Below are 23,714 nucleotides of genomic sequence, written 5' to 3'. Positions count from 1 at the left end.
TTTTTGCCTCAAATATACAGCATTTACCATACAGGCCATATTTCAGTAATCTCCAGGATTTCTAATATCTTGCAGCTGTTTTTATTATTCAAGTTGGTGCAGAACAGCATGATAGCAGCCAAGAATTGTTGGCATAATGGTGTATTACAAAACTTGTCTAAGGGCAAAGGGAACTGCATTTACCTAACCAGTTAGAGTAAGACTTTGTCATGCAAACGACCTTCCAGAATACCTAATGCATATTAGCATCAACAGTTTTCTTTCAGTAATTTTACATAAGCCTTTTATTAACTTCTTATACACTTTGCTTTGAGAAATTAATGAAGAAAAAAAGAGTGAACCAGTTTATGTTCCCAAAACATTTTCAGCACCATGTTTTTGGCTTGTTTGATTTGCTTCCAGTTACTAACCAGTCATGGGTTATGCCATTATTAGTCAGTCACACGAGCTCTTTTTGTGTGAGTGGACGTTATTGTCCTGAATCCCACAATGAACAGTGTGAGTGTTGTCAATGTCAGCCCAAACTGTGTTGTCAGAATAAAATTATGATTGAATGTCAAAACCTTTTTGTCATGCTTATCTACAACATGGGTTTTTTGTTCCCTAAATCTCCATTCCTACCCCTCCGCACTTCTTCCCCAAGCTGATTCTTAAAAACCCCAGCTACTTTTTTCATTTCCTTGCCTACTTGAAAAATTATTGACAGCCCTGCAAGGGGGTAATGCTCCAATCACCAACTGGACTCCAACCCAGCACAAATGCTAGCTATGATGAGTTGACATCTATGCCAAAATAACAAGTAAAAATATTGAATTAAAATATATCTATTAAATTTCCTTTATCCAAAAAATTAAATGCATGCTACATACATGTTACTGAGGTGGCTCTGTAACAACCTTGGGCTCGGTTGCGTATGATAACTGTCTTTCCTATCACATTGACAATCTGCTAGGTCTGCTACTCAGGTCTGTTAGCTGTTTCGTTCGATCGTTGAATTGCACGGTAAAAGATCCAATGCACTTTTTTTATACTAAAATAAAACTATGGTGTTGATTTCTAAACACATTTAGAGTTGGAAGGAAGCGAAAGCATCGCTAAATACAGTAAAATCCTGGTTAGCTCAAACATTCCGCCATCCAGCTCCGCCATCCAGCTCCGCCATCTTAAATCAAGTTGGTCAGTCACGCTAAAGCATGCGCACTGGGTTCTTATTAACGCGGCAAATCAATAACATTTCTATTACTTTGTAATCACTCGAATGATTACAGACCGAATTGGACGACATGAACTATTGTTTGCATTGCTAAATCAACACGAAGTAGAGCGTGTTGTTGTAATAACCAACAATCACAACTTGTTTTGGCCTCGTGCTGTTGAGACTGATGCGTTTCCTGCGAGTTTTGATTAATCTAAGGGACTTACCTCTGGTCGAAGACAATTTCCTGAAGGATATGTTTTTTCCTCTCGCAGACCTTTCCGTGGGCTGTAATTGAAAACATCTCACGGAGAGTTCATGCGGTGACTGAATGTTGGAATGCTAAATACCAAAAAATCGGACATAGTTAATTTTTGTCTCTTACCTCATAGGGGTGTGATTTCAAGATCTTGCGAGTTATTCCAAATCCGTTTTAGTCGATCGTTCTCTGTGGAAAATAACACACCATGGCAAACTCATTTGGCTAGAATTTGCAGCAACTGTGGATAATTTTCCTTTTTTCTGTTCCTTTCTCGGCAGTTTTCCTCAGGGGAAGTGTGTGCGTACAATTAAGTACTTTTCCTTCATTTGCTCTCTGGCCGTCCTTTAAGAAATTCACGGAAAACAATGTGAAATAAGGAAAAACACTCTCCTCTCTCCTTATTATGTACAATGGGAACCTGTTCAGAAAAGTACCGAAGCTGAGATAAGATCCGCACACGAACGAATTCGCGGACACGAATTTCACTCTATTCTTGAACAGTCCACCGACGATACACTCAGTCTTGGTCAGGTTTAAAATGAAAATGTCGTTTCCTCAAGAGTCGGTTCAACGGCTAAAAAAAGAACAAATGTTGCAGATACAATAGAATACAAAAGCCCAAGGTATAAAAATCCATAAGCAAAACATACAAACCTTATCGGCGTTTTCGTATAAGTAGAAACGGCAAAACTTGAACTTGGATGCTAACTGAACTAAAACTAACCGATCAAGGTACAAAATGCGCATAATGAAGGATGTTTAAGTGTATAAGAGTCCCTTGTGACCTAACGCTTGGTAGTTCGTGCATACAACGAAAACAAAGAAAAATAAAACTACCAAGTAATGCTAATGCACATACCGCAGTAACAACCAAGCTGAGAAAAGATCGTGTGTATCGACTACCTTGCTCAAACTGTTGTTATTTAAATTGAGGCCAGGAAATGTGCGTGCAATGCGTGTATAGACATCCTTCACTGACGAATTATACCACTATTTAGGGAAGTTTTCAGTCACATCAAAATTGAAGAGGCCGTTTAGACTTGATCCTGTTCTCAGTTGTTAACCGCTGTAAATTGACAAGATGGGGTTTCTTTGGATCTAGTTTTTTGATATCATCATTTTTGGTAAAATCGTTCAAATGGAATAAAAGTTCAATCACCAACACGTGTATATCAACAATCGCCTTGCAAACTATAAAAGCTCCCACACTTGATAAGTCATCAGGTTCCCTTAGCAGGTAACATTCAAATTATTTATAAATAAATTGAATTATTTGACTGGCTTAGGTTATTCAGATGTTGACTTTTTTCTCTGTTTTTGGCTCCGAGCTTATTAAGACTCTTAAAGCGTAGCAGTGACATGCTGATAAGGACTGTAAAGGTGATTACTGAACTGGTGTGGTAGGCGCAATGAAACGATGTGGCAAAGCGCGCGCTCGCACACTGTTTTGAGTTTGTAAACTTTACCAAGCGGCGGATACGATTATCACGCGGGCTAATTGGAGTTTGCGGTTGAACAGTCGTATTTTGTGGATTTTTGTGTCTGTGATGCCATTTAAGTGGTGGTTTTTGTGGTCCACTAACGAGCCACATAAACAGGGAATTACTAGGTTAATTTATGATATGTCCTGTGAATTGCTACGATGTCCATGTCAAAAGTGTCATGTGAGGAAACAGAACAAGAAATTAAGGTCAGTTATTTTGAGCTCGTTAATGAAATAAAGAAGCAGATTGATTACAGAGCTGCTCGATCAAGAAAGAGTTCTGGTTATTAGTCAATTACACTCAATTTCCCGCCATAACAATCAGCTGATCAATGACGTCAGCACTAGATTGCTTCATTACCCTCTATGACACCATAATCACTTCTCGCTTTGGTTTCCGTCAGCAAGGAAGCAGATTCATTCGGAGATGTGAGCTTCAATTTGGGAAGCTAAGTTAAAAAAATAACGTAATAAGTTGAGCACATGACGAATAAGGTCCAAACATGTTGTTATGACAATGGGCGAAAGCTCCGATGCGAGCCATGATGAAGACGAAAAATGGACCTCGGAAAAATTATTTCATAGCGTCATGCATCGGTTATGCTGTCGGCCTGAGAAATATTTGGCGTTTTACGTATCTTTGTTACAGGAACGGTGGAGTTAACTTCCTTAAGAGTAGATATCTATCACAGTCCCTTTTTAGGAGTGTAGGTTGACAAGAACACACTTTTTAGAGTTGCAAAATTCTTGCAACTCAAAGTTAACGGCTGTCGGTTAAAATTTCGTTCATTTTACGGCTGACGGTCAATTTCTTTGCGTTGCAATTAAAATTTACATGTTTAAACTTTGGCATTTTTAACCCCTACCAGCTATTTTTTTCTAATTTTGCCGTTTACAGCTAACGGTTACTGGACCCATTGTCACCCTCAAAGAGGAATTGGTTTGTTTGAAAACACTTTTCAAAAATGCATTTAAAGCTGAGCAAATAACAAGCGCTTTTCAAAACAGGTTGGGATACACTTGCAAAGAAACAAAGCAGACCACGTAAGTACCGAATATTCCATGCTTAATGTTTACAAAATGAGAAAAGATGAGAGATGCGAAATGGGTGCCCATAGAGGAGAAGATAGGCTGTTTGAGTCATAATTATAGCTCAAGTTTGGTTTTATGAGGTAAGGGAACTTTCGCTCAGTAAAGTGAGAGCAAAAAAAAAAAAAAGAAAGACGAAGGCTGGTTAGTTTGACCGCCCTCACCTTCTTCATTAAATGGTTACCAACCTATTAGCTTTGCGGGAGAATAAGGCCAATTGGTTTTCCAACTTGCGAACTCGCCTGATGTTGCTGAGCGTTAGCAAAGTTAAGGAATTCTGCACCAGTTCCTCAGTTTTTAATTTATAGTTTCTCTCAGTAGTAAGATAGTTAAGAGCGCAAGCATGGAGAATTCTCCAGCAGCTTCTAAAACCAAATAAGATGGGCTTCTCTGTTGTTTACAGTTAGTTAACGCCAAAACTAACGCGTGATGCACCGTGGATTTTACAGAAAGGCGAGACAGTGATTCGTGAATTTTATGATCCAGTGTAAGGCGTGGTCTGCCCCTGAAATATACGTGACCTGTGAGTTTTTTATGTTCATTTCTTGAAAACCTCATGATTTCCTCCTAACCTCGCACGTAAGAAGAGAGCTTTGAAGTTTTCCCCTATTAAATGACGCATGCTGTTTAAAGTACATGTGACGCGTGAACTTTGCCAAAATGGATCCGGAGCCCCTGTCCCCCTTCCTTTCCCTGGGCTACCCTCATGTTAAAGTACCACTTATCATCTAGTTAGCGCATTATAGGAATATTACGATAACCATGGTAACTGCTCTCTCTCGCTCCCTTCAAATAGCAGAGGAAATAAGACCCAAAGAATGTGCATTGCGCTCAAACATCAAATCAAATAACGTCAATCTTCTGCAAACAATATCACTCATTGATATCGGTAGTTTCATTAATAATAGTTGCGATGTTAGATCAACTAAGACTGGATGTTGCTATACCAAACTATATATAATAGCATTTTTGTAAAGAGCAGCAAAAACTTCAAAAGAAGTATTCTCTCTGTTGCTTACTTAGCTGCAAATTTTTTTCGACTTTCTCATTCAAAATTCTTTTTATTTTCATCTCAACTCATTTTAACCCTAAGAAATAACATCATCGACATATCGTTTCCAGAAAAAATGTCGATGATGTTATTTCTGCGGTATCCGGAAATGAAGCGGAGCGCCTCTTGTCGCATTTGAATTCAGTAGAGCCGTCGATCCAATTCACCCTTGAACGTGAAAAGGATAGACATTTGCCCTTTCTTGATTTAAATGTGTCCAGAGGGGTTCAGGGTAATCTAGAGACAAGTGTCTACCGTAAACCCACCCACACCGACAAATACCTCGCTTTCGATTCTCACCATCCTATTTGCCATAAGAAGTCTGTAGCCAAAACTTTACTTAGGAGGGCTGATTGTCTACCATCATCACTCGATTCGAAGGCTGAGGAGAGGAAGTATGTTTCCAATGTCCTAAAGGCAAATGGCTATACAAAAACTTTTCTCCGTAACTGCCAAAAACCAGTTACAAATAGTAACGCTCTTGATGAAAGGGAACCAGCGACTGGTTTTGCTGTTATTCCTTACATACAGGGTGTTACTGAACCCATCAAGAGAATTTTGAATAGCCACAACGTTAAAGTTGCTCAAAAACCTTTTCAGACTTTGGGGCATATTTTCGCCAAACCTAAGGATCCTGTCACGAAAGAACAACGAACCGACGCCATTTATTCTATTCCTTGCAATGACTGTGACAACGAATACATCGGACAGACCAAACGCCAGTTTGGTACACGGTTAAAAGAGCACCAAAAAGCGGTTTTTCTTTGCAAAAAGGAAAATTCAGCTTTATCGGAGCATACTTGCCTAACCAACCATACAATTGGGTGGGATCATTCTAAAATTATCACCACTAATCGGCGTTACCACCAGCGCCTTTGTTTGGAGGCTTGGCACATTAACTCCGCCCACGCTCCTTTAAATCGTGACGATGGCGGTCTGCTTCCTGACGCCTATTTACACCTCGTCAGAAAAAAGGCCGCTAATTAGTGATCACATAAAAGGACCTCTTGTTGCAGCGTTTAGATCACCCCTGATGAAGGCACTAGACAGGAGTGTCGAAACGTTGGGTCTATGAATTGTAACTTCTTCGGTTACATTCATTAAATCTGCAAACCAGTGTAGCATCAAACTATGTCTTAGTTGGCATTCAGTTTTATATATTTTCCTCCAATAAATTCCATATGTAACTATGTAAAGTTATGCAGACTATTCATTTTGCATTTTAAAAGGTCCAGATCCTTCTAGCTCATTATTTGCTGGTCAAAAAAACGCACTTTCTTGTTATAACACAAGCTTAACGTTCTCCGCACAACAATCGGTCACGTGCGCCTTGCAAAAAACTATTTGAATTTATCGTTTATTGCGCATCCAGGGCAAACGTAAAATTTCGGATAAATATCAATAGTCCCGTCAAAGCTTGATCACTAGTGCTAATTCATATATTGCTGCACATCATTAGGATGTTCTACACCTATTTCGAGCTCGGTTGCTCGGGAACAAATATTGATCCGTCCTGGTAGTAGTACCACTTAAGTAGTACCAGCACTTCAGTATATTTATCACTTAAGTGGTACCAACAAAATTTATAACCGAAACCTAAGCGTTCCGTAACTGCTTACAAGACATGGGACACCGACCTCCAATGTAACATCTTTGGTTACCCTTCCGTCACGACCAACACTGAAAAAAGCAACATGACTTCGAGCTATTGTCTTAAAATGGTTAAAAAATTAATTAAATAATCGCCTAAATTTCATGTTAATTGTCGCGGCTAGCGAAATACGAAATGACTCAAAGGTAGTCCATTAGGGTAGTCCTTGGACTGGGGTCAGTGTTTTGCTCATCACCCCTGTAATCATCTCATTAGCGAGTGATTAGCAAGATCGCACGAGTACGATTTGTTAACTTCAGGTACACAGACAGAATTTGACAACACGAAGTCGTAATACTAATTGATAAAATGTATGGAAAAATACGAGAAACAAACCAGGCAATGGTTATAATTTTTCATTTAAAGCCAAAGGAACAGCTTAATAAGAGGACGAAACGCACAAAATCAAATTCTTACACTAAATACTAACTTGTGAATGCGTTACATTTCTGCCAACGTGTTCGAGCTTTCGCCTAGAAATATGATGTCACCAAAAAACTGTCACGCAAGGGATGGAGTTTACAGGACGGCGAAATCTTTGTTTTGGTGTAGATTGACAAGAGTGTGTTCGGAGCCCAAACAATTGTTGCAAAGCTGTCCATATTTTCTCCCGAACGATGTCTATGAAAGCTCTGATTGTTGAAGAGTTCGGCGACTCGTCGAAACTAAAGTATAGTGAGGTTCCCAAGCCAGAACCCGCAGAAGGAGAGGTAAATAAACTAGTCTATTTTACATTTCTCCCTCCTAAGAACTGTCTCGGTCTTTGCCTCTTTCATGTGGGGCAGTGCTGAATCATATTGGCGGTTTCAATTTTTAATGATCGTGTAATTTAAGCCAAAATAGTGGATATTTTAAGGGGACAATTGTCATTATTAACCTGACTGTATTGAGACTCTCGTAAAGCAAAACATGTGAAGATAAGCTACAGGCGCCATTGGCAAAATGATGGTAATGACTGTACAAGTTTATTGTACATGACCGCGCTACGTAAAAGGCTGCGACTGCAAACTGCCCGGTTTACCCATCGTATTCTCTCGAATAACACAACACGTTTCACCGATCTAATAGACACTCTCCCTCAGATAAGCGCCCGTCCCCATGGCCTTAAATGTCAAATGCCCTCCTCCCCCCCATACTCCATCACTTTCTTGAATATTAAGGATACAAAAAAAAAAAACCTCTTTCTGTTGCCACTTGATTTTTTAACTTAATTGATGAGTCCCAATTACAGCCGAATTATAAAAGTACCCCTTTTCATTAAGAGCTTGCTATTTTATAAACATCTTTATATTAGCTTTTTTTTTTTAAACTTATTCAAGGAAATAGTAATAGTGTAATCCCACAAGAAGTTTTATTGAAAATAGTTGAAATACTTTTTAAAACCAAAAACTTTAAATGAAGAGTGAAAATGCAGATAATTAATTCTTCAATTTGTAAGAGCTAGAGAACAAGATATTATACAATAAACATTCGAAGTGTTTCTGTATTCCTTTATCTTACTCCAGGGAAAACAGTGAAAGTTAAGATTACTACTTCTCCTCTCAATGCCTATTAAACACAGACCGGCTAAGGACCTTTGGACATGTTTGTGAGAAAAAAATTGCAATAAAGTGGTCAAATTTAACAACATTGGGTATTTAACATCTTCAACTAGAGGTTCGATTTTTTTTTGCTTGAAGTCTCATTATGTATGAAATCAATTATGAAATAAATTTGAGTACCTCTGGGTTAAAATTTATGTTATGTTTTCTTTAGGTTTTGGTAAAAAATGAGATTTGTGGCTTGAATTACCTTGATGTCTTGGTAAGGAATGGGGCTTTGCCTCTCAAAGCTGTAGGATCAGGGTTTCCTTTGACAATGGGGGTGGAGGCTGCTGGAACAGTGGAAAAAATTGGTGTTAATGTCACTAGTGTGACTAAAGGAGAGAGAGTAGCATATGCAGTCGTTGGATCTGGTAAATGAATGGTTTATTTTTTAGATGCTATGGTATGTCCCTGGTTGACCACTTCTGTCACAAATCACCTCTTATAAGCAACAAGTTCTCAAAAATACCAAACTTTAGTATATGAAATACCACAGGGCACCTACTACTTGTAGGTGACAGCAATCACTTCAGTAATATAATGTTATAATGTTATAATGTTGACTAACTGTAATTACTGAAGCTTATTTTTATTTATTTTCATTTATTTCCTAATGGGGACCCAGATTTTTTCTTTGTCCCTCACTCATGACAAGAAGAAAAAATCTTTCTCTATTTCTTTACCAAGGTAAAAATTTACCATCTTTCTTAATCTTATTTAAATCATTAACCTCAATATGGGTGTCGATTGAATGACAAGACTCTTGAAAAAAATGTGTAAGCTAATAATAGAGCTTGCCTTTTTAGCAATCACTTTGGCATATTCATACCAGTATATGCCAGAATACTTAAGTTATGAATCTTCCACTCTCCTGGACATTTACCTGAATGAATCTTCTATATATGTCTATTTATGGAGGGTACATCAAGAAAATTTCCATTGAAAAATTATCATGTTTACCATTAAAGGATTGTTGATTTTATAATGAATTTGTGTTCATTTTGTCTCAGGTGCTTTCAATGTAGCTACTTTTAACTTGTGTGGTGATGTTAGGTGGATTGTTTAAACAAAGTTTAGCTGTTGTTAAACAAAACGGCATTCTAAAGTATCTTGAATTTAGCTGAATCTTTTATCTGGACATTTATTTTTGTGAGCAGTATCAAGAGAGCAAGAAGCAGCTAGTCAGCAGTTGAAGGACATTTATTTGATGAAGACAATCTGCTTATAGAAAATATGTAAGACCCACTGCCTGTGTAAAAACCATGCTTTAGGCCTGTTAAGTTTACAAAGTCAGTTAAAAAATTTAAGGTATGCTTTGAGAGGTTGTGGATTTAATCCAAAATTATATTTCTCCAGAATAGATAGATTACAAAAAAGATATCTAAATGACATTGAAGGCTGAAAATACATGATAATTGGCTCTCTTGGATGAATGACTTCTAAAGTGCGTCAAGTGAAAATGTATAGAAAGATCAAAATTTTTGAAAAGTTGTGGCTCAACCAGTGACTAATCCTAGATTATTTATGCTAACTGTTAGGGAGTCTGACTTGAATTTTGAGTCGATAACATGGGCTGATACCATAAATAGTTTCTAAATAATTTTAATCACCAGGAGCACATGCTGAGTATGCAAAAGTGTCAGCATCAAGACTGGTAAAAGTTCCAGAGGAGATTAGTTTTGAGCAAGCTGCTACATCAATGGTTCAGGGGATGACTGCACACTACCTTGTGCATACAACTGGCAGAGTGAAGCCTGGTGACAAGGTGCTGATACATGCTATCTCTGGAGGGACTGGGTCTCTTGTGTGTCAAGTGGCAAAGAATGCAGGTAACAAAAGTATATGGTTTTCAGTTTGGAGATATCCAGTGGAATCTTTTTTAAGGGATGCTTTCAGGACTAGTGTAAATGTAACCAAGGAAGGCATCCCCCCCAAAATAGCAGTGTCACACCCTAGAACTCTTCAAGATAAGCTCTCTGAAAGTAATTTGTATAGAAACATGATTTTGAATTGAGGAGCTGGGCAATGTAGGCAGTAGTTAAAGCCTCAAAGACAGTATGTAGCCTATTAGCTGCATAATTAGACTACTTGTTTTAACGATTAAGTTTGCGGTTAAAAGAAAGGTTGGGAATAGTAAGTGACACACCAAAGGAGGAGTGTGGATGCTAGTAGGAAGGGATAGAATCATGGAAAGTAAAATTTATTGACTTACTATAATTTTGTCAGCAATTAGTTTGCTTCCAATAGACCTCTTTAATACATACCACATGAATAGTGCTTTTTGCACATACTGATTGGCTAGTTTGGAAGCGAAGAGCAAAAAATATTCAGCTGCAAGCAGCCAATGAGACAAGATTGCGCATCAAGAGTTTCTCATCAATTAGCCACCTCCACTTTGGTGGATAATTGTTAATAAGCTTCTATGTTTTGTTTACCCATTTCAGGTCATGTGACAATACTCAAGAGAACTGTTTCTTTCAAATTTCCTCTTATTCATGTACATATGTTAGCATAATTTACAAAAGATAAAGCTGGAAAATCCTTTGAGACCTGAAATGGGTAAGCAAAACATGCCAGCTAAAGAGGTCTATTCCACTCTCCATTTCTGGGAGGTTTCTATTATTTATTTTACAACTGCATGAAATATCCCATTTATGTTATCAATTACTGCAACCCAAATCTCTATTTAGCAGCCTGTGTAGGCCATCACCTTATCATTCTCATCATTTGCTTCCCACACTTCTCACAGCCAACCTTCTTTTTGGGGTGTAGTCAGTGCTTCAAGTTGAAACAAATAAGGTCAATGAGGGGCCAAAATATTTTTTCCAATTTCCTTTTACTTGTGCTTGGACTGCTCTTAATCTTGCCAAGTTGATCATGTAATTATCTAGTCAATTCCAATTCAGTTGAGATTTATAGACGAAACTCCTTCAAGCCCATAATTTCAACATTTATCAGGAGCAATTGTGATTGGAACAACCAGCACTGAGGCCAAAGCAGCAAAGGCAAGGAAGACTGGTGCTGATGAGGTCATCCTTTATTCACAGAAAGATTTTGCCGAAGAGGTCAACAGGATCACTAATGGAGAAGGGGTGAATGTTATTTATGATGGTATTGGAAAAAAAACCTTTGAAAAAGGTATGATGTGGATCAAATATCAAAAAGGACATTTATAACTTTTGCTTCAAGTTTAATAATAATCTGACCTGTCTCAAGCTAAATAATATTAGTACAATGGAATGATCCATTACTTATTACCATAGTTAATCGAGGGGACCCCTTGATTAACTATGTTATTACTTAATGAGCTAAATTATACACCCATATTTATTACTTCTTACTCATGATGTACGGGACAGGTGCCAAAAAAAAATTTAAACCATTTTGTATATTTAATCCATGAAATCAAGAAGGCAGGAATCATTGCGATCATCTAAATTCAAAGGTTAATGTTTAACCCTTTAACTCCCAGACCAAATTTGCAATTCTCCTTAATGTCAACAATACAAACTTGTAATGTTAGTTTAGAGAATTTATTATTGTATCAACCAATTATCCCCAAATTGATATTTTTCTTTATTCTCATCCCTATCTGCTTGATATTGTAAGGAGAAATTCTGTCTTGGTCACTCGTGGGAGTTTAAGGGTTAAAGGGAACGGATTGTTAAAGTTACAGGTCATTGAAGTCCCCTTGAAACTGCCTTTCGTGAGATTTACAAAAAATGAAAACTTCCATTTCATGTTTCACGTAGAAATGTTTAAAACCTGTCCGCACTAATACTTATCTTTTCTGTTCCGCTGTAGACTTCGAGTGTTTAGCTATCCAAGGAATCGTGGTGTCTTTTGGAGTAGTTTCCGGGACTCCTCCTCCGTTAGATCTTAACATACTCGCCAAAGGTTCCTTCTCCGTCTGCCGACCTTCGTTGTTTCACCACATCAAAAAGGAAGAGGATTTGAAGTGGCGTAGCTCTGAAGTGTTGAACTGGATCAAGAAAGGCGAAGTGAAGTTTGGTGACTTTACTGTATTACCACTGTCTGAGGGAAAGAAAGCTTACGAGTTGTTGGAAAGTGGAAAATCTACAGGAAAAGTCTTGATGAAGCCATGAGCTGAACTGAAAGATTTAAGCGGTTAATCGCAATAAAACTCAGTTTAAGTTGATCCTAGGATAAAAACATACAAAATGCTAACGAATCTCATTATCAAAATGTGTGTTTTCGTGTTCCTTCGCAAACAAGCTGGAGATTGTACAATGCGCAGGGATTTCTTTTAGTTTTCTTTGGAGATTTTATCTTAGAACAAAATGGATGTTTATGTTTTCTAAGTTATGCAAAAGTCAGACAGTTTGGCTTTTAGACCAGTGTTTGTTTTACTCTTTACTCCATTTTCTGTATGTTTAACATCTTGTAACACTCGCTGTATCTTGCACCAAGAAAAGAAAAGCTGGCTCTTAATTACATAATATGAGTTAACCCTTTACACCCCAACATTGGTCTGCATAATCTCCCTACTGTCTCCATACATTTCCCATAGTTTTGGAAAGGAGAATTTGTGGAATGATTAAGAACTTCTTCAGATGGTAACCATTTCCTGTATTCTCGTGACTTTGATGTTTGATGTAGGGGTGATTCTGTGAGAAAAAATTGTTAGTACCACAAAAACGCCGAAAAAAACTAGGGAAGTATCCAGCCATCTTAACCAAATAAACTTGGTCAATAAATGATTATAACATAGCAAAAAGATTCCACTTTATTTTCAAAAATGACTTGTTTATTTCGAGGTCCGGGAAAGAAAGGCAACTGTGTTTGTAGCAAGTTTGTAGCATTAGATCAACAGGAGTCGTTTATGATTTTCTTAGCTTCGACAGTCTTTCCCACGATCTGCCGCTTTTTACGCCGACATTGTCCAAAAGTTACGGACTTAGTAAGTCCGCTCCGCGCGGACAAGATTTGCTTGCGCAAAATCTTAGCGTGCAACACTAAGTAGAAACGATTTCTCCCGCCCAGGCAGCTAATCAGAACACAGTATTCACTGCCAGCGATATTTAACAATTAACTTATTGTCTACTTTTGACCACGGAAACCGAGCTGAGATAGGACGCAGAAATCGTTGGACAGATACTCCAAAAGATATATAAACAAGGGTTTCTCACACTTCAATTACTTTTATAACATAGCTAGTAAATTTGTCCAATCAAATTCAATTGCGCGAGCGTGCTTCATATTCCTATTGTGCAAGGACATGACATCAGCAAACAAATCCCTCGAGAAAAAAATTTTCCATGGGGTTGAAAATGTTATAACCAATTGTTAACCCTTCAACTCCCAGGATCTGATTCTTAATTCTCCTCTCTGGCTGCTACACAATTTCTTGTAGGATAGTTACAAGAATTTGGTGTTTGATCAAGTCAAAAACTTCTACTTGATAAGCTGGAGTATTCTCATTACCTGTTTGCTGCATAATGTATGGATATTATAGGAAGAAGTTACGTGTTAATCACTTCTGGGAGTTAAAGGTTAAGTGACTTATTCCTACGGATGATGCATTTTTCGCGCCAACGCAGCGGTTTCCCAAATCAGCTGGGACCAGTGCCATCAACCAATCATTCGCGATGGCTATAAAATTGACCAATCAGAGCAGAGAAAGTAAGACCGCCAGAAGGAAGAAATTGGACAAGTGGAACAATCACCCACGTTGTCGTGTTTTGGCTGAAGTTCGTGCAGTATTATCAGTTCGAAGTAAGGGTATACTGAACATGTCTGAGGACAAAAAGACCGTGGTTCTAGCCTACAGTGGAGGTCTTGATACATCTTGTATCTTGCTTTGGCTCAAAGAACAAGGGTATGAAGTTATTGCATTCATGGTAAGAGGAATTTGTTTCGTGATACTCACGGGATAACGAGTCGCTCGATCTATTCGAAGCTTATCATTTTATACTGTCTCGGTAAAATTTATTTTCATTGAATCCGATTGTCTGTTCGATGACTTCGACGTGAACAAGACAACCCGTCTTGATTTGAATTTTTTGGACTCATGTGGTGAGCTTTATGACTCCTGGGTGTAATATGCAAATTATTAGGAATTGAAATCAAAAATTGTACAGTTGCTGAAGTCAAGCGTGAGTTACGGTGACCTAGAGAAACAATAAACTTATTCAATTCTTTCGAAATGACCTAATTATGCTGTGATATTGACCAAGTCTTCCTAGATTCAAGTTTTTTTGATTCAATTGTCGTTTTTTCTCAGGCAGATGTGGGACAAGATGAAGATTTCGAGGAGGCGAGGGCGAAGGCCACAAAACTGGGCGCAAAAAAGGTCAGCGATAATCCAAAGTTGCCCTGAATTGCCACGTAATAATAGCTCTTTTTTATGAAAGATTACATGTATTTATAATGATAACGCACCGTGAAGTGTAAACTAAATTTTGATTTCGATTCACTGGACGTTGGTAAAATTAGTTTCTCAATGAAAGCATTCAGAAAAAGATATTTCTTGGAGGATGCAGTACAAAGCCATTTTCCAGAGCTTTGAATTAAAATTGAAACCCTTTTGTGGGTGAACTAAGCTATCGTACGTTTGCCCAAAAAACCGCAATTTTTAGTTTGAGTAAGGATGGGTTTTCTGTAATGGAAATTATGGTAATTGAAAAGATAAATAAAGATTTATTGATCTTCTTTGCCAGGTGCCTTAAACAAGCGCTTTTGGTACACCAGTTTCACTTTGTGTAAACTTTGAGAAATTTGATTTAGTTTACACTTTTTCTTGGTTTTTACTTAAATATTGCCAATTGTAAATTCTATATTTACCAGAGTCAATATTAGTTAAGAATATTAGAGTATCTGGTGGGATGTTTTCTTCATAAATAATTAGGAATCCTTAATTTTGGGGTTTTTATAAGTATAAGTTTTTGTGTCATTTGTGAAAATCTTGTGGTTATGTGCATGGTCTTGCAGGATTTAAATTAAAAGGCTCTCTTTCAAAGGGTAACAAACATTTTTTCATGACCACCATAACAATAATTGGGTCTAAATGATCTATTAAGTTTTTTCTGGAGGTTCTGAAAACCAATTAGCAGTAAATCAAATGGATTTAATAAAAGCCCATGGGAGGAGGGGGGGGGAAGGTAGGCTTGATTATCAGCTGCTTTTCAGGAAATGAGCCATCCCTCCCTCCTAAATCAAGTGATTATTGAAGACTGAGCTGGTGAAAAGGGTAGAAATCAAGCTAAGGAGGGAAAGTGTGCACTCCCTATTTCAGCCCAAACAGGTGTACGCTACCAAATAAGGCATGGTTTTTAAGTCATGAGTTTCAGCAGGTTATCCAAACTCAATATTTATTGTCATGAATAGGATGTCTTATCAGGCCAGAAGTCTTGAACAGGATGTAAAATGAGGGTGGTGCGCGGTATCCATCCGTAGTACTAACAATTTTTTCAAACCTAATTCCCAAAAATTCTCAACCTACCTAAATCAGGTTGAATTACGGTAATCTGTAGCAATTTTTTGCTGTGATTAGGGTTATGAAACTAGTGGATTTTGACTTAACCATTTATACCCTTATATCAGCATGTATATTCTCCATACTGTTCTCTATACATTTCCTAACAAGCTGACAAAGAGAATTTTTATACCAATCAAGAGCTTCTTTAGTTGGTGATCATTTCCTTTATTCTTGTGAGATTAATATTTGATTCAGTGATGATATTGTAAGGAGAAATTAGATGCTAGTCGCTCCTAGGGGTCAAAGGGTTGAATAAGGTCTGAACTGAGGGATCGCAGTTGTACCCTTATCCCACCTTCACCCCCTCAACCTCCAGGAGGGACAAATTGAGGGTGTTGATAACTTTTAATTGATCTTAACATCTTGGAGTCTTTTCAAATAAGTTAATCACAAAGTCCTGTATTTAGAGCTTGGTATCTTACACTTGTAGTGGTTTTGGGTTCAGTGTAACTTGGATTTGAATCCAAGGGTCTCTTACCATCCTGTTGGGTGTTTCACTGCTTCCCCTTTTTGCCTTACTCCTACTCAAAGTCTGAATGCAAATTCATCCCTTCCCCACAACTTCTTCCACAATCGAATATTTACATGTATGAAAACAAATTTGATCTTGGCCCTTACAGAGGGAATACTTGAAGATTAGAATCTAATTATCACATTCTTTTCTCACTGAATTGTTTACCTGTAATAATTTTTTTTTGAATGGCAGCTACAAAACATCATTTTCCAAACATGAAGTCATTATGTACAATAGCCCTTAAAAAGAGTTTTTTTTTCCAATTTGTACCACAGGTGTTTATTGAGGATTTGAGAGAGGAATTTGTCAAAGAGTTCATCTTTCCAGCTGTACAAGCTAATGCAATTTATGAAGATCGCTATTTGATGGGAACAGGTAGATGTTATATTGACTTTTTACTTGGTGTTGAATTCAATAAAAATCTCCAAAAAATTACTTGTACAACTTCTACTTCAACAATTTCTTTGTCATAGCTGTTGCCAGGCCTTGCATTGCTCGTCGTCAAGTCCAGATTGCTCTTCGTGAGGGTGCAGAATATGTGTCCCATGGTGCTACAGGAAAGGTAAAATTAGGATAGGTAATAACATGATTTCAAGTGCAATTTTGTGTTGATAAGCATGGGTAAATTTTTCAAAGATAACAAAGTTGCACAAGCTCGTAGGTCAAGTGCAATTTGTAGTATTTGAAAAATGTACAAATGTTTATAACACCAGATTACAAGAGAAATCATGTTATATTTCTTGTTAATAATGTACTTGAAAAAACATCACAGAGAGTCAAGGCAGACAAAATTTTGAAAGCATGTTTGCTCTATTTGTAATTTGCACTTGAGTTACAACTTTGTATTCATGTTACAACTTTGTGCTTGTGTTACATGAGAATGCACTTGTTTTCAGCTGATCAGAAACACATAATTTTTTTTATGTACATTACAAGATCCCTTTCAGTGATGGTTGTTGCCGTCTTTGCAGCCATGTTGGAATCAAGGGTTTTTTATCAGTTGGAACCATAAAAATACCCAGTGATCCCAATTTTGTAGCTTGAAGCTGTCATCAAATCAAAATGATTTGTTTTGCCACTTTGGTTCAAGCATTTACTGAATGTACATGTTGTCTGTAGTCTGTGTTTTCACAACTTTCTTTAAATTGTTTGATGTAACATTGAGTTGAAAATACATTATTTTTTTTACCTAATGCTAATCAAGGAATTGTAACCTTAATTTCTTGAAGAACCAATAACTTTCACTTGACTAATGGTGACTATTAATTTATGAATTTATTTAACAGGGTAACGATCAAGTGCGTTTTGAGATGACTTATTATGCATTGTATCCAGGGGTTAAGGTGGGTTGAAAGCTAAGCATTGGCATTAAGGTTTACCTATTTAACAGATGTATGTCTGTTCAGTAATGGAACACAAGAGGCAGCTGAATATGTCACCTGCAGGAAAACTACCAAAACTCACAGAAAAACTACTTCAACTTACAATATAAAAATGGAGTTTGTTTTACAAAAAATGTCTTTCACTAAGAAATGTTGAATTAAGTGATATATTGAGAATTGAAAAATATCCTTCATGAATATTTAAATTTTGCTCTCATGATGAGGTTGTTATCTTTGTGCCTGATGATATAACTGGTACAGGGTGTGGTGAAGAATACATGTTTTCAAATCAGACAAAATTCTAGTACTTTTTCAATATTATTACAATAGCAATTATATCATTTTTGAATCCACAGGTTATTACCCCATGGAGACTTCCAGAATTTTACGACAGATTCAAGGGAAGAAAGGACCTGTTTGACTATGCAGAAGTAAACATTACTTTACTTTACAAAGTTACTTTTTTCTTTCTCAGTACTTGTGTGTGTAAAATGAGTAAAGTTTCAAATTTATGATTTTAATCTCATTAACCATAACAATTTTTATCAAAGTAATTGAGAACACAGTTAATTTTCAGCCTTTTTCAATTTTGCTTGTTGTAAGCATTGCATACCAAGAACCAGTTGTATAAAGAATGGATAACACTATCCTGCAGATAAATCACCATCCAGCTGAAAAGTGATAGCAAAATGTACCATGGTATCCTCACAATAGAGATTTATCCAGTGCATAGCATTATCCAAGCTTCAAAGAACTGAGGAAAGATGATTAACTTGTTTATAATTTCCTGCAGCAAAAAGGCATACCATTACCAGTCACCCCAAAGAAGCCTTGGAGTATTGATGCCAACCTTATGCACATAAGGTGAGTTTTTTACCACAAAATTAAGTTCTGTAAAGAGTTTCTATGGTGATGTTTTGAGCCTTAGCCCCTCATTAAAGCAAAGAGAAGAAAAGTTCTGTAAAGTTTACTAATAATTTAAAATATAATTAGCTGAATATAACCTTGGTTGTTTTACCCAGTTTTTGAATTGCTAAACTTTATGTGGATATCACATTACTATTATGTATTAATTACTGTCATCACTTGTTTTGTTCCAGTTATGAATCTGGAATTCTTGAAAACCCTAAGGTCAGTAAGTGTTAATTGATCAATGGGTACATGGTACTTTCATCTTTATTTTTGGAGATATTGACTCAAAGGAAGCTTAAGTTATCTTTTCTGTTGGGAGGAAAGATTAGTGAGCTTCCCTGAAACTGGATTGTAACATTTTGAGCCCTGTGTCTTTCTAAGGCCACTGTCTTGTGTTTTTTGGTAAGGCACTTGATATTGACCAAGTACCAATAAATAATCAGTAATCAGTTGGCTGGCGTCCAATCAAGATAAAGGAGTGATAATTCCTAGCTTTGGCAGCTAATTCCTCAGGTGGCTCAGTCTTCTATCAAAACCTTACGTCTTTGTAACTAAAACCTGCTTTTTCCTTCTCAGACCATGGCTCCAGATGACCTTTACTGCTTTACAACTGATCCAAAATCTGCTCCTGATGAGGTAAGCTTTTAATGTTTCCTGTTTATAATTATGAATTTCCTTAACACAGACTTCTTCAATGTGTCATGCTGGTGAAGTGCTCTCATTTACATTTTGATCAGGAGGCAAAGGGTTTTATACATGATGCATGATTAAACCCAACATTTATTCTGTTAGCCTTGGCAAGTTGGATTCCCTCATTAAATATTATTATTATTATTATTATTATTATTATTATCATCATCATCATCATCATCATCATCATTATTATTATTTCATCATCAGTTTTATCTTTACTTATCATCTTTCATCAGCCAGAACAGCTCGAGCTTGAGTTTAAGAAAGGTAAATATTTTAAAGCTGTACTTATAAAAATTTCTTCCTTTAAGCCTTGTTTTAAGTGAATGTTTGTACTTATAAAAGTAATTTTTAATAAATATTTCATGTAATTATTTGATTCTCATTGGTTTGAAATTGACATAACTCATAACTCTTGAGTTGTTAGCTCACTTGAGGCTGACTTTCAGAGAAACCAATATTTAACTAAAGGTCTGGAGGTCCAGAGGTCTGTTTATCAGTGTGAAGATAAGCTGGTAACCTGGTAAGTCAGAAAGCAAGGGCACAGGGGAAAGAAGAACCTCAGACAAAGCCAGAGAAATTGACTTTGTATGGATGTCCTTGAGTTTTCGTTTCATGGATTTCTTTTGACATGCGCAAATAACTTTGCTGTCCTAAGAGCCTCAGGTACTTGTTCAAGGGACCTGTTTTTTTTAAGTTTTTTTTTCTAACTTGAAACAAGTAACACATACACACACACATTGCCTCACTCACTGTTATCTTTTAAACCCCAGGTGTCCCAGTTCGAGTTCAGAACTTGAAAGATGGCACAGTTCATGACAAACCATTGGATATCTATCTTTATCTCAACAAAATGGGGTCAGTAGAACATGGCTTGGAGATAATTATGTTGAAACAATTCAGTGTGTTAAATTAGGTATGGCTCTGATTTGTATTATCGGAAATTAAGAGCGACCGAGACGTACTTGAGAAATCAGGATTTTGTCCCTTTATTCGTCTTGCGTTCAGCAGTTTTTTCTTGCAATATTTAGAGTGAAGAGAAAAGAAGACATACTCATAACATTAAAAAAACATTTTGCTGATAATCGTCACCCGAAGTGAAGGTCAGACGACCTTTTTTGTGGCATGGTAATGAAAAAAAACAGCTTTGTACTCTGCCGCTATTTTTGCCATAAAAAAAAACCAATAATGTATTACGGTAGTTACACCTGGTGAAAATAGCGGGTCATTTTTCACATCCCAGTTGTTTTTCCCTTCATGTTTTAGTGGTCGCCATGGTGTTGGAAGAATTGACATCGTGGAAAACAGATTTGTTGGAATGAAATCCAGAGGTGAACGGTTTGCTGTATTGCATGATGTCCTTAAATCCCTTGGCTGTATGTGTGTTTGTAAATGATGTCAATATGTTTTCGCCAAGTCATGTCAAAATATGCTTATTCGTATTGTCAGCCTTTCTTTCTGGGCAATGGAAAATTAGGAGAAGAAGCGGAGAAATCCTTTCATTTTGTCTTTTAACCAGCGAAGAGACTGCTGCTGTTCCATGGCCTCCTCTCTCTCCACCCGTTTCCAGAATTCTTGCGAAAACTTTCACTCTAAATTTTTACTCCAGGGCTTGCTACTTAGGCTGTACCGTATTTGGTACAATACCAATGATTAAGAGCGCTCAATAAAGGGTTTGTTACAGTTTTTCCTTATATCTATTCTATCTTTCAAAGGAATCTATGAATGCCCCGGTGGTACCATATTGCGAGCTGCGCACTTGGATATTGAGACATTCACAATGGACCGGGTAAGTTGTGAGAGACGCGAGTTCATTAAATGGATGCAGAGTAAAAACCATGCAGAGTTGTATGAGAGATGACGTGTAAGCGTTTTTCTCTTCTTCTGTATGGAAGGAATTGCGCAAAATCAAGCAGATGTTGGCCGGCAAGTTTTCAGAGCAGGTTTATTATGGATATTGGTACAGTCCTGAAGGGGATTATGTGCGTTTCTGTTTGGACAAGAGTCAAGATAACGTGGAGGGAAAAGTGACACTGGATCTTTTCAAAGGAAATGTATGTTTTCTCAATTCTGTTACAGTTTTCGTGAAACTCTGTGAGTGTCTAAAATTGTCTCCTGAACTCTGTAAAAATTACGTTAACGGTTAAGGTTGTAAACTTATGGGGTATATTGGCAACATGCATGACACACATAAGAACTCTACCACCAAAACACACGTCTGGAAATGAATTCTTACGCATTATTTTTGTCCATTTTGCGCTGCTATAGTGAGCCTATTGCCTTCGTTATGAAGTTGACTGTCTGAAACGCTCGTGGCGTACTTGCTAGAAGCCGTAATTTTAATTAAGCAAGCTTTGTTGCTATTTTTGTTGTCAGAAGTACATGTAACTATTTCAGTGAATATTTATTTGTATTAATTTTCTTGTGTAAGGTTTACATCAAAAGCCGTGAGTCTAAAGCATCCCTTTACAACGAGGAATTAGTCAGGTACATCACCTTGTTCTTTTATAGGCCCGATAAATGTCCGCTAAGTTGCAAGTCTGAGTGAATTTCCAATTCCCCATGTTCCATTTTAGTAATGATGGTGACTTCTGCTAATGTTATCGAAACATCATTCACCACTACCGACAACAATCCCTCTTAGAACTACCTTCACCCGGACGATCAGACTGCACAAACATTTCCGTTTCTTGAGTAACATTAAAGTTCAAAAGAATTTCTTACATCAAGGAAATTTTACTCATCCATTTATGCAAATCCGGTACTGAGCGATAGATTCCTCACTTAGTTTTGCTTTAAAATTGTCAATCATTACTTTGAAGGAAATACGAAAAATGTACGAGTTCTTATTTCTTCCTCAGCATGGATACCATTACTGGCTACAACCCTCAAGACGCAGCTGGCTTCATCAGAATTAACGCTCTGAGGTAATGAAACATTCTATACGTACCTTTAGTCCTTCTTATGTAGCAGAGGGAAAGCTGATCAAATTTATCGACAGAGAAAAAAAGTTAATTGGGTAACGGAAGTAATCTTGGATTACCTTGCTCTGCCTTTCTTCACCTCGTGTCTGGTTTAGAGTACTTCTGTCATTCTCTGAACCAAACAGCCTGAAACCAATCGTGACTTGATCCGTCGCTTTTTTCTTCGCCTCAGGGAATCTTCCTGATGCAATTTAGTTCTCCTTCTTCCTTATTAGCGTTTGTGTTTACTTTGGCGACACTCAATCGGAATGCAAACATAATAGTCATCAGGTATACTAGGCCAAATAAATTATTGTGGAATGTGTTAAAAAAAAAACCCATTTACGAGAAAAGAGGCTAGAGTCCAAACTCCGTAGAAAATATGTATTAAACTTGTTGTATGTAAATAAACCATAACATTTGGCTAAAGTAAAAACTCCGAAACGTCTTAAAATTCGAAACATAGGGGTAAAAAATTTGAGCCAACAAAAGCTCATAAACAACTAAAACTCCATGAAAAACAAACAACAACAGTAGGCGTACCTAAAAGACGGAGTATTTACCGTAGTTGATCTTCTTTTGTATTTAGCCAAGCGCCTCAATAAAAGGAGGTGGCTTGAAGTATGATTATATGAAACTCCCTTTTAAAATCAAGAGTAAAACCCCCAAGGGTCATCATTTATCGCCGGGGGAGGGAGAATCGGGTTTTGTTGTTGTTGTGTTGTTAATATTCCTATCAACACCACCACCCCCCCCCCTCTCCCCTCATTAGCAGTTAATTGTGAGTCAATTTTCTATCTTCCCTCCTTTATATTCTGTTGGCGATGACTGATCCACCCTCCATTTCCCCTGAAAACCAAATGACCCCACCCCTCCTGTTTTATTCTGCGGTGAGTGTAATTAAGAATTCAGTGACCACCTTGAGCTTTGCTTGTTTATTCTTCTGTTTTACTCAAGGCTTCGTGAACACAGCCGACTCAGAAAAGCGCTGAACAAGGGTGAAGAAAATGGCGCCTGATGTGTGGCAGGTGACTCTTGGAGTAATGAATAAGTCCCTGAAAAAATTGCGCGGAGAAATTGGTGATAAAGCGAAGCTATTAAAATACAATACTGCGAGTATTATTATTTTTAGTAAACTAGAAACTAAACTTGTGTTTATTTGTTTAGTTAGAATAAAATTCTCGCAATAATAGAGGCAATGTTTGAAGGTTAATTTGCGTGAACCTCTCTCAGTCAGTTGTTTGTTGCTCCTCTATGTCCAATATTATTAAATTGACTATATTTTTTTATCAATTCGCCGTCCGTTTTGTCTGATGCCCCTTTAGTTTTCTGCAGTCGCTGTTTTTTCGGCGAAGAAAAGTTAATGACTCGCAATGATTTAAAAAGTTCTTGGAGTAAAATGCATGAGAGGCTGTGACTGTCTCCAGTACAATCCTTT

The 23,714-nt window shown here is 37.2% G+C and overlaps 2 protein-coding genes and 1 long non-coding RNA gene across 8 annotated transcripts in view; 2 read left to right on the top strand and 1 right to left on the bottom strand.

Moving 5' to 3' along the window:
- LOC113675676 (uncharacterized) overlaps positions 1–1,185 on the bottom strand; it is a 48,791-nt gene extending 47,606 nt beyond the window's left edge. For all 5 annotated transcript variants that reach the window (XR_016185590.1, XR_016185588.1, XR_016185589.1 and 2 more), the window contains exon 1: positions 870–1,185. This is a non-coding gene — a long non-coding RNA (uncharacterized LOC113675676). The remainder of the gene's footprint in view (positions 1–869) is intronic.
- A 6,046-nt stretch (positions 1,186–7,231) lies between these two features.
- Positions 7,232–13,052, top strand: LOC113675687 (uncharacterized). 2 transcript variants are annotated; one of them, XM_089202923.1, is made up of 6 exons: positions 7,235–7,441; positions 8,237–8,387; positions 8,487–8,685; positions 9,928–10,143; positions 11,273–11,452; positions 12,119–13,052. In XM_089202923.1, the coding sequence occupies exons 3-6, from the start codon at positions 8,589–8,591 to the stop codon at positions 12,418–12,420; spliced, it is 795 nt and encodes a 264-aa protein (XP_089059049.1). In that variant the 5' UTR covers positions 7,235–7,441; positions 8,237–8,387; positions 8,487–8,588; the 3' UTR covers positions 12,421–13,052. The 2 variants fall into 2 exon arrangements, with proteins under 2 accessions (XP_027048084.2, XP_089059049.1); XM_027192283.2 differs by lacking the exon at positions 8,237–8,387 and having other exon boundaries at positions 7,232–7,441.
- An 856-nt stretch (positions 13,053–13,908) lies between these two features.
- Positions 13,909–23,471, top strand: LOC113675682 (argininosuccinate synthase). The gene is made up of 17 exons (XM_027192278.2): positions 13,909–14,175; positions 14,559–14,627; positions 16,602–16,701; positions 16,800–16,888; positions 17,613–17,669; positions 18,065–18,139; positions 18,502–18,572; positions 18,809–18,839; positions 19,197–19,256; positions 19,550–19,580; positions 20,087–20,171; positions 20,580–20,644; positions 21,029–21,102; positions 21,209–21,367; positions 21,745–21,800; positions 22,175–22,240; positions 23,234–23,471. The coding sequence occupies exons 1-17, from the start codon at positions 13,924–13,926 to the stop codon at positions 23,292–23,294; spliced, it is 1,401 nt and encodes a 466-aa protein (XP_027048079.2). The 5' UTR covers positions 13,909–13,923; the 3' UTR covers positions 23,295–23,471.
- Positions 23,472–23,714: the final 243 nt, after the last annotated feature.

Source organism: Pocillopora damicornis, chromosome 4 (genome assembly GCF_964200805.1).
Source record: "Pocillopora damicornis chromosome 4, jaPocDami1.2, whole genome shotgun sequence".
Classification (NCBI taxonomy): Eukaryota; Metazoa; Cnidaria; class Anthozoa; order Scleractinia; family Pocilloporidae; genus Pocillopora; species Pocillopora damicornis.
This window is presented reverse-complemented; position numbering and strand designations above follow the sequence as displayed.

What these genes read in the sequence shown, in the direction of transcription:
- LOC113675682 (XM_027192278.2), top strand. Translation starts at nt 13,924, where the DNA reads ATGGCTATAAAATTGACCAATCAGAGCAGAGAAAGTAAGACCGCCAGA. An exon ending in TCGCTATTTGATGGGAACAG is followed by an intron (nt 16,702 to 16,799) that starts GTAGATGTTATA and finishes TCTTTGTCATAG; the next exon opens with CTGTTGCCAGGCCTTGCATT. An exon ending in TGGATCTTTTCAAAGGAAAT is followed by an intron (nt 21,368 to 21,744) that starts GTATGTTTTCTC and finishes TTCTTGTGTAAG; the next exon opens with GTTTACATCAAAAGCCGTGA.
- LOC113675687 (XM_027192283.2), top strand. Translation starts at nt 7,349, where the DNA reads ATGTCTATGAAAGCTCTGATTGTTGAAGAGTTCGGCGACTCGTCGAAA. An exon ending in CAGAACCCGCAGAAGGAGAG is followed by an intron (nt 7,442 to 8,486) that starts GTAAATAAACTA and finishes TGTTTTCTTTAG; the next exon opens with GTTTTGGTAAAAAATGAGAT. An exon ending in TCAAGTGGCAAAGAATGCAG is followed by an intron (nt 10,144 to 11,272) that starts GTAACAAAAGTA and finishes AACATTTATCAG; the next exon opens with GAGCAATTGTGATTGGAACA.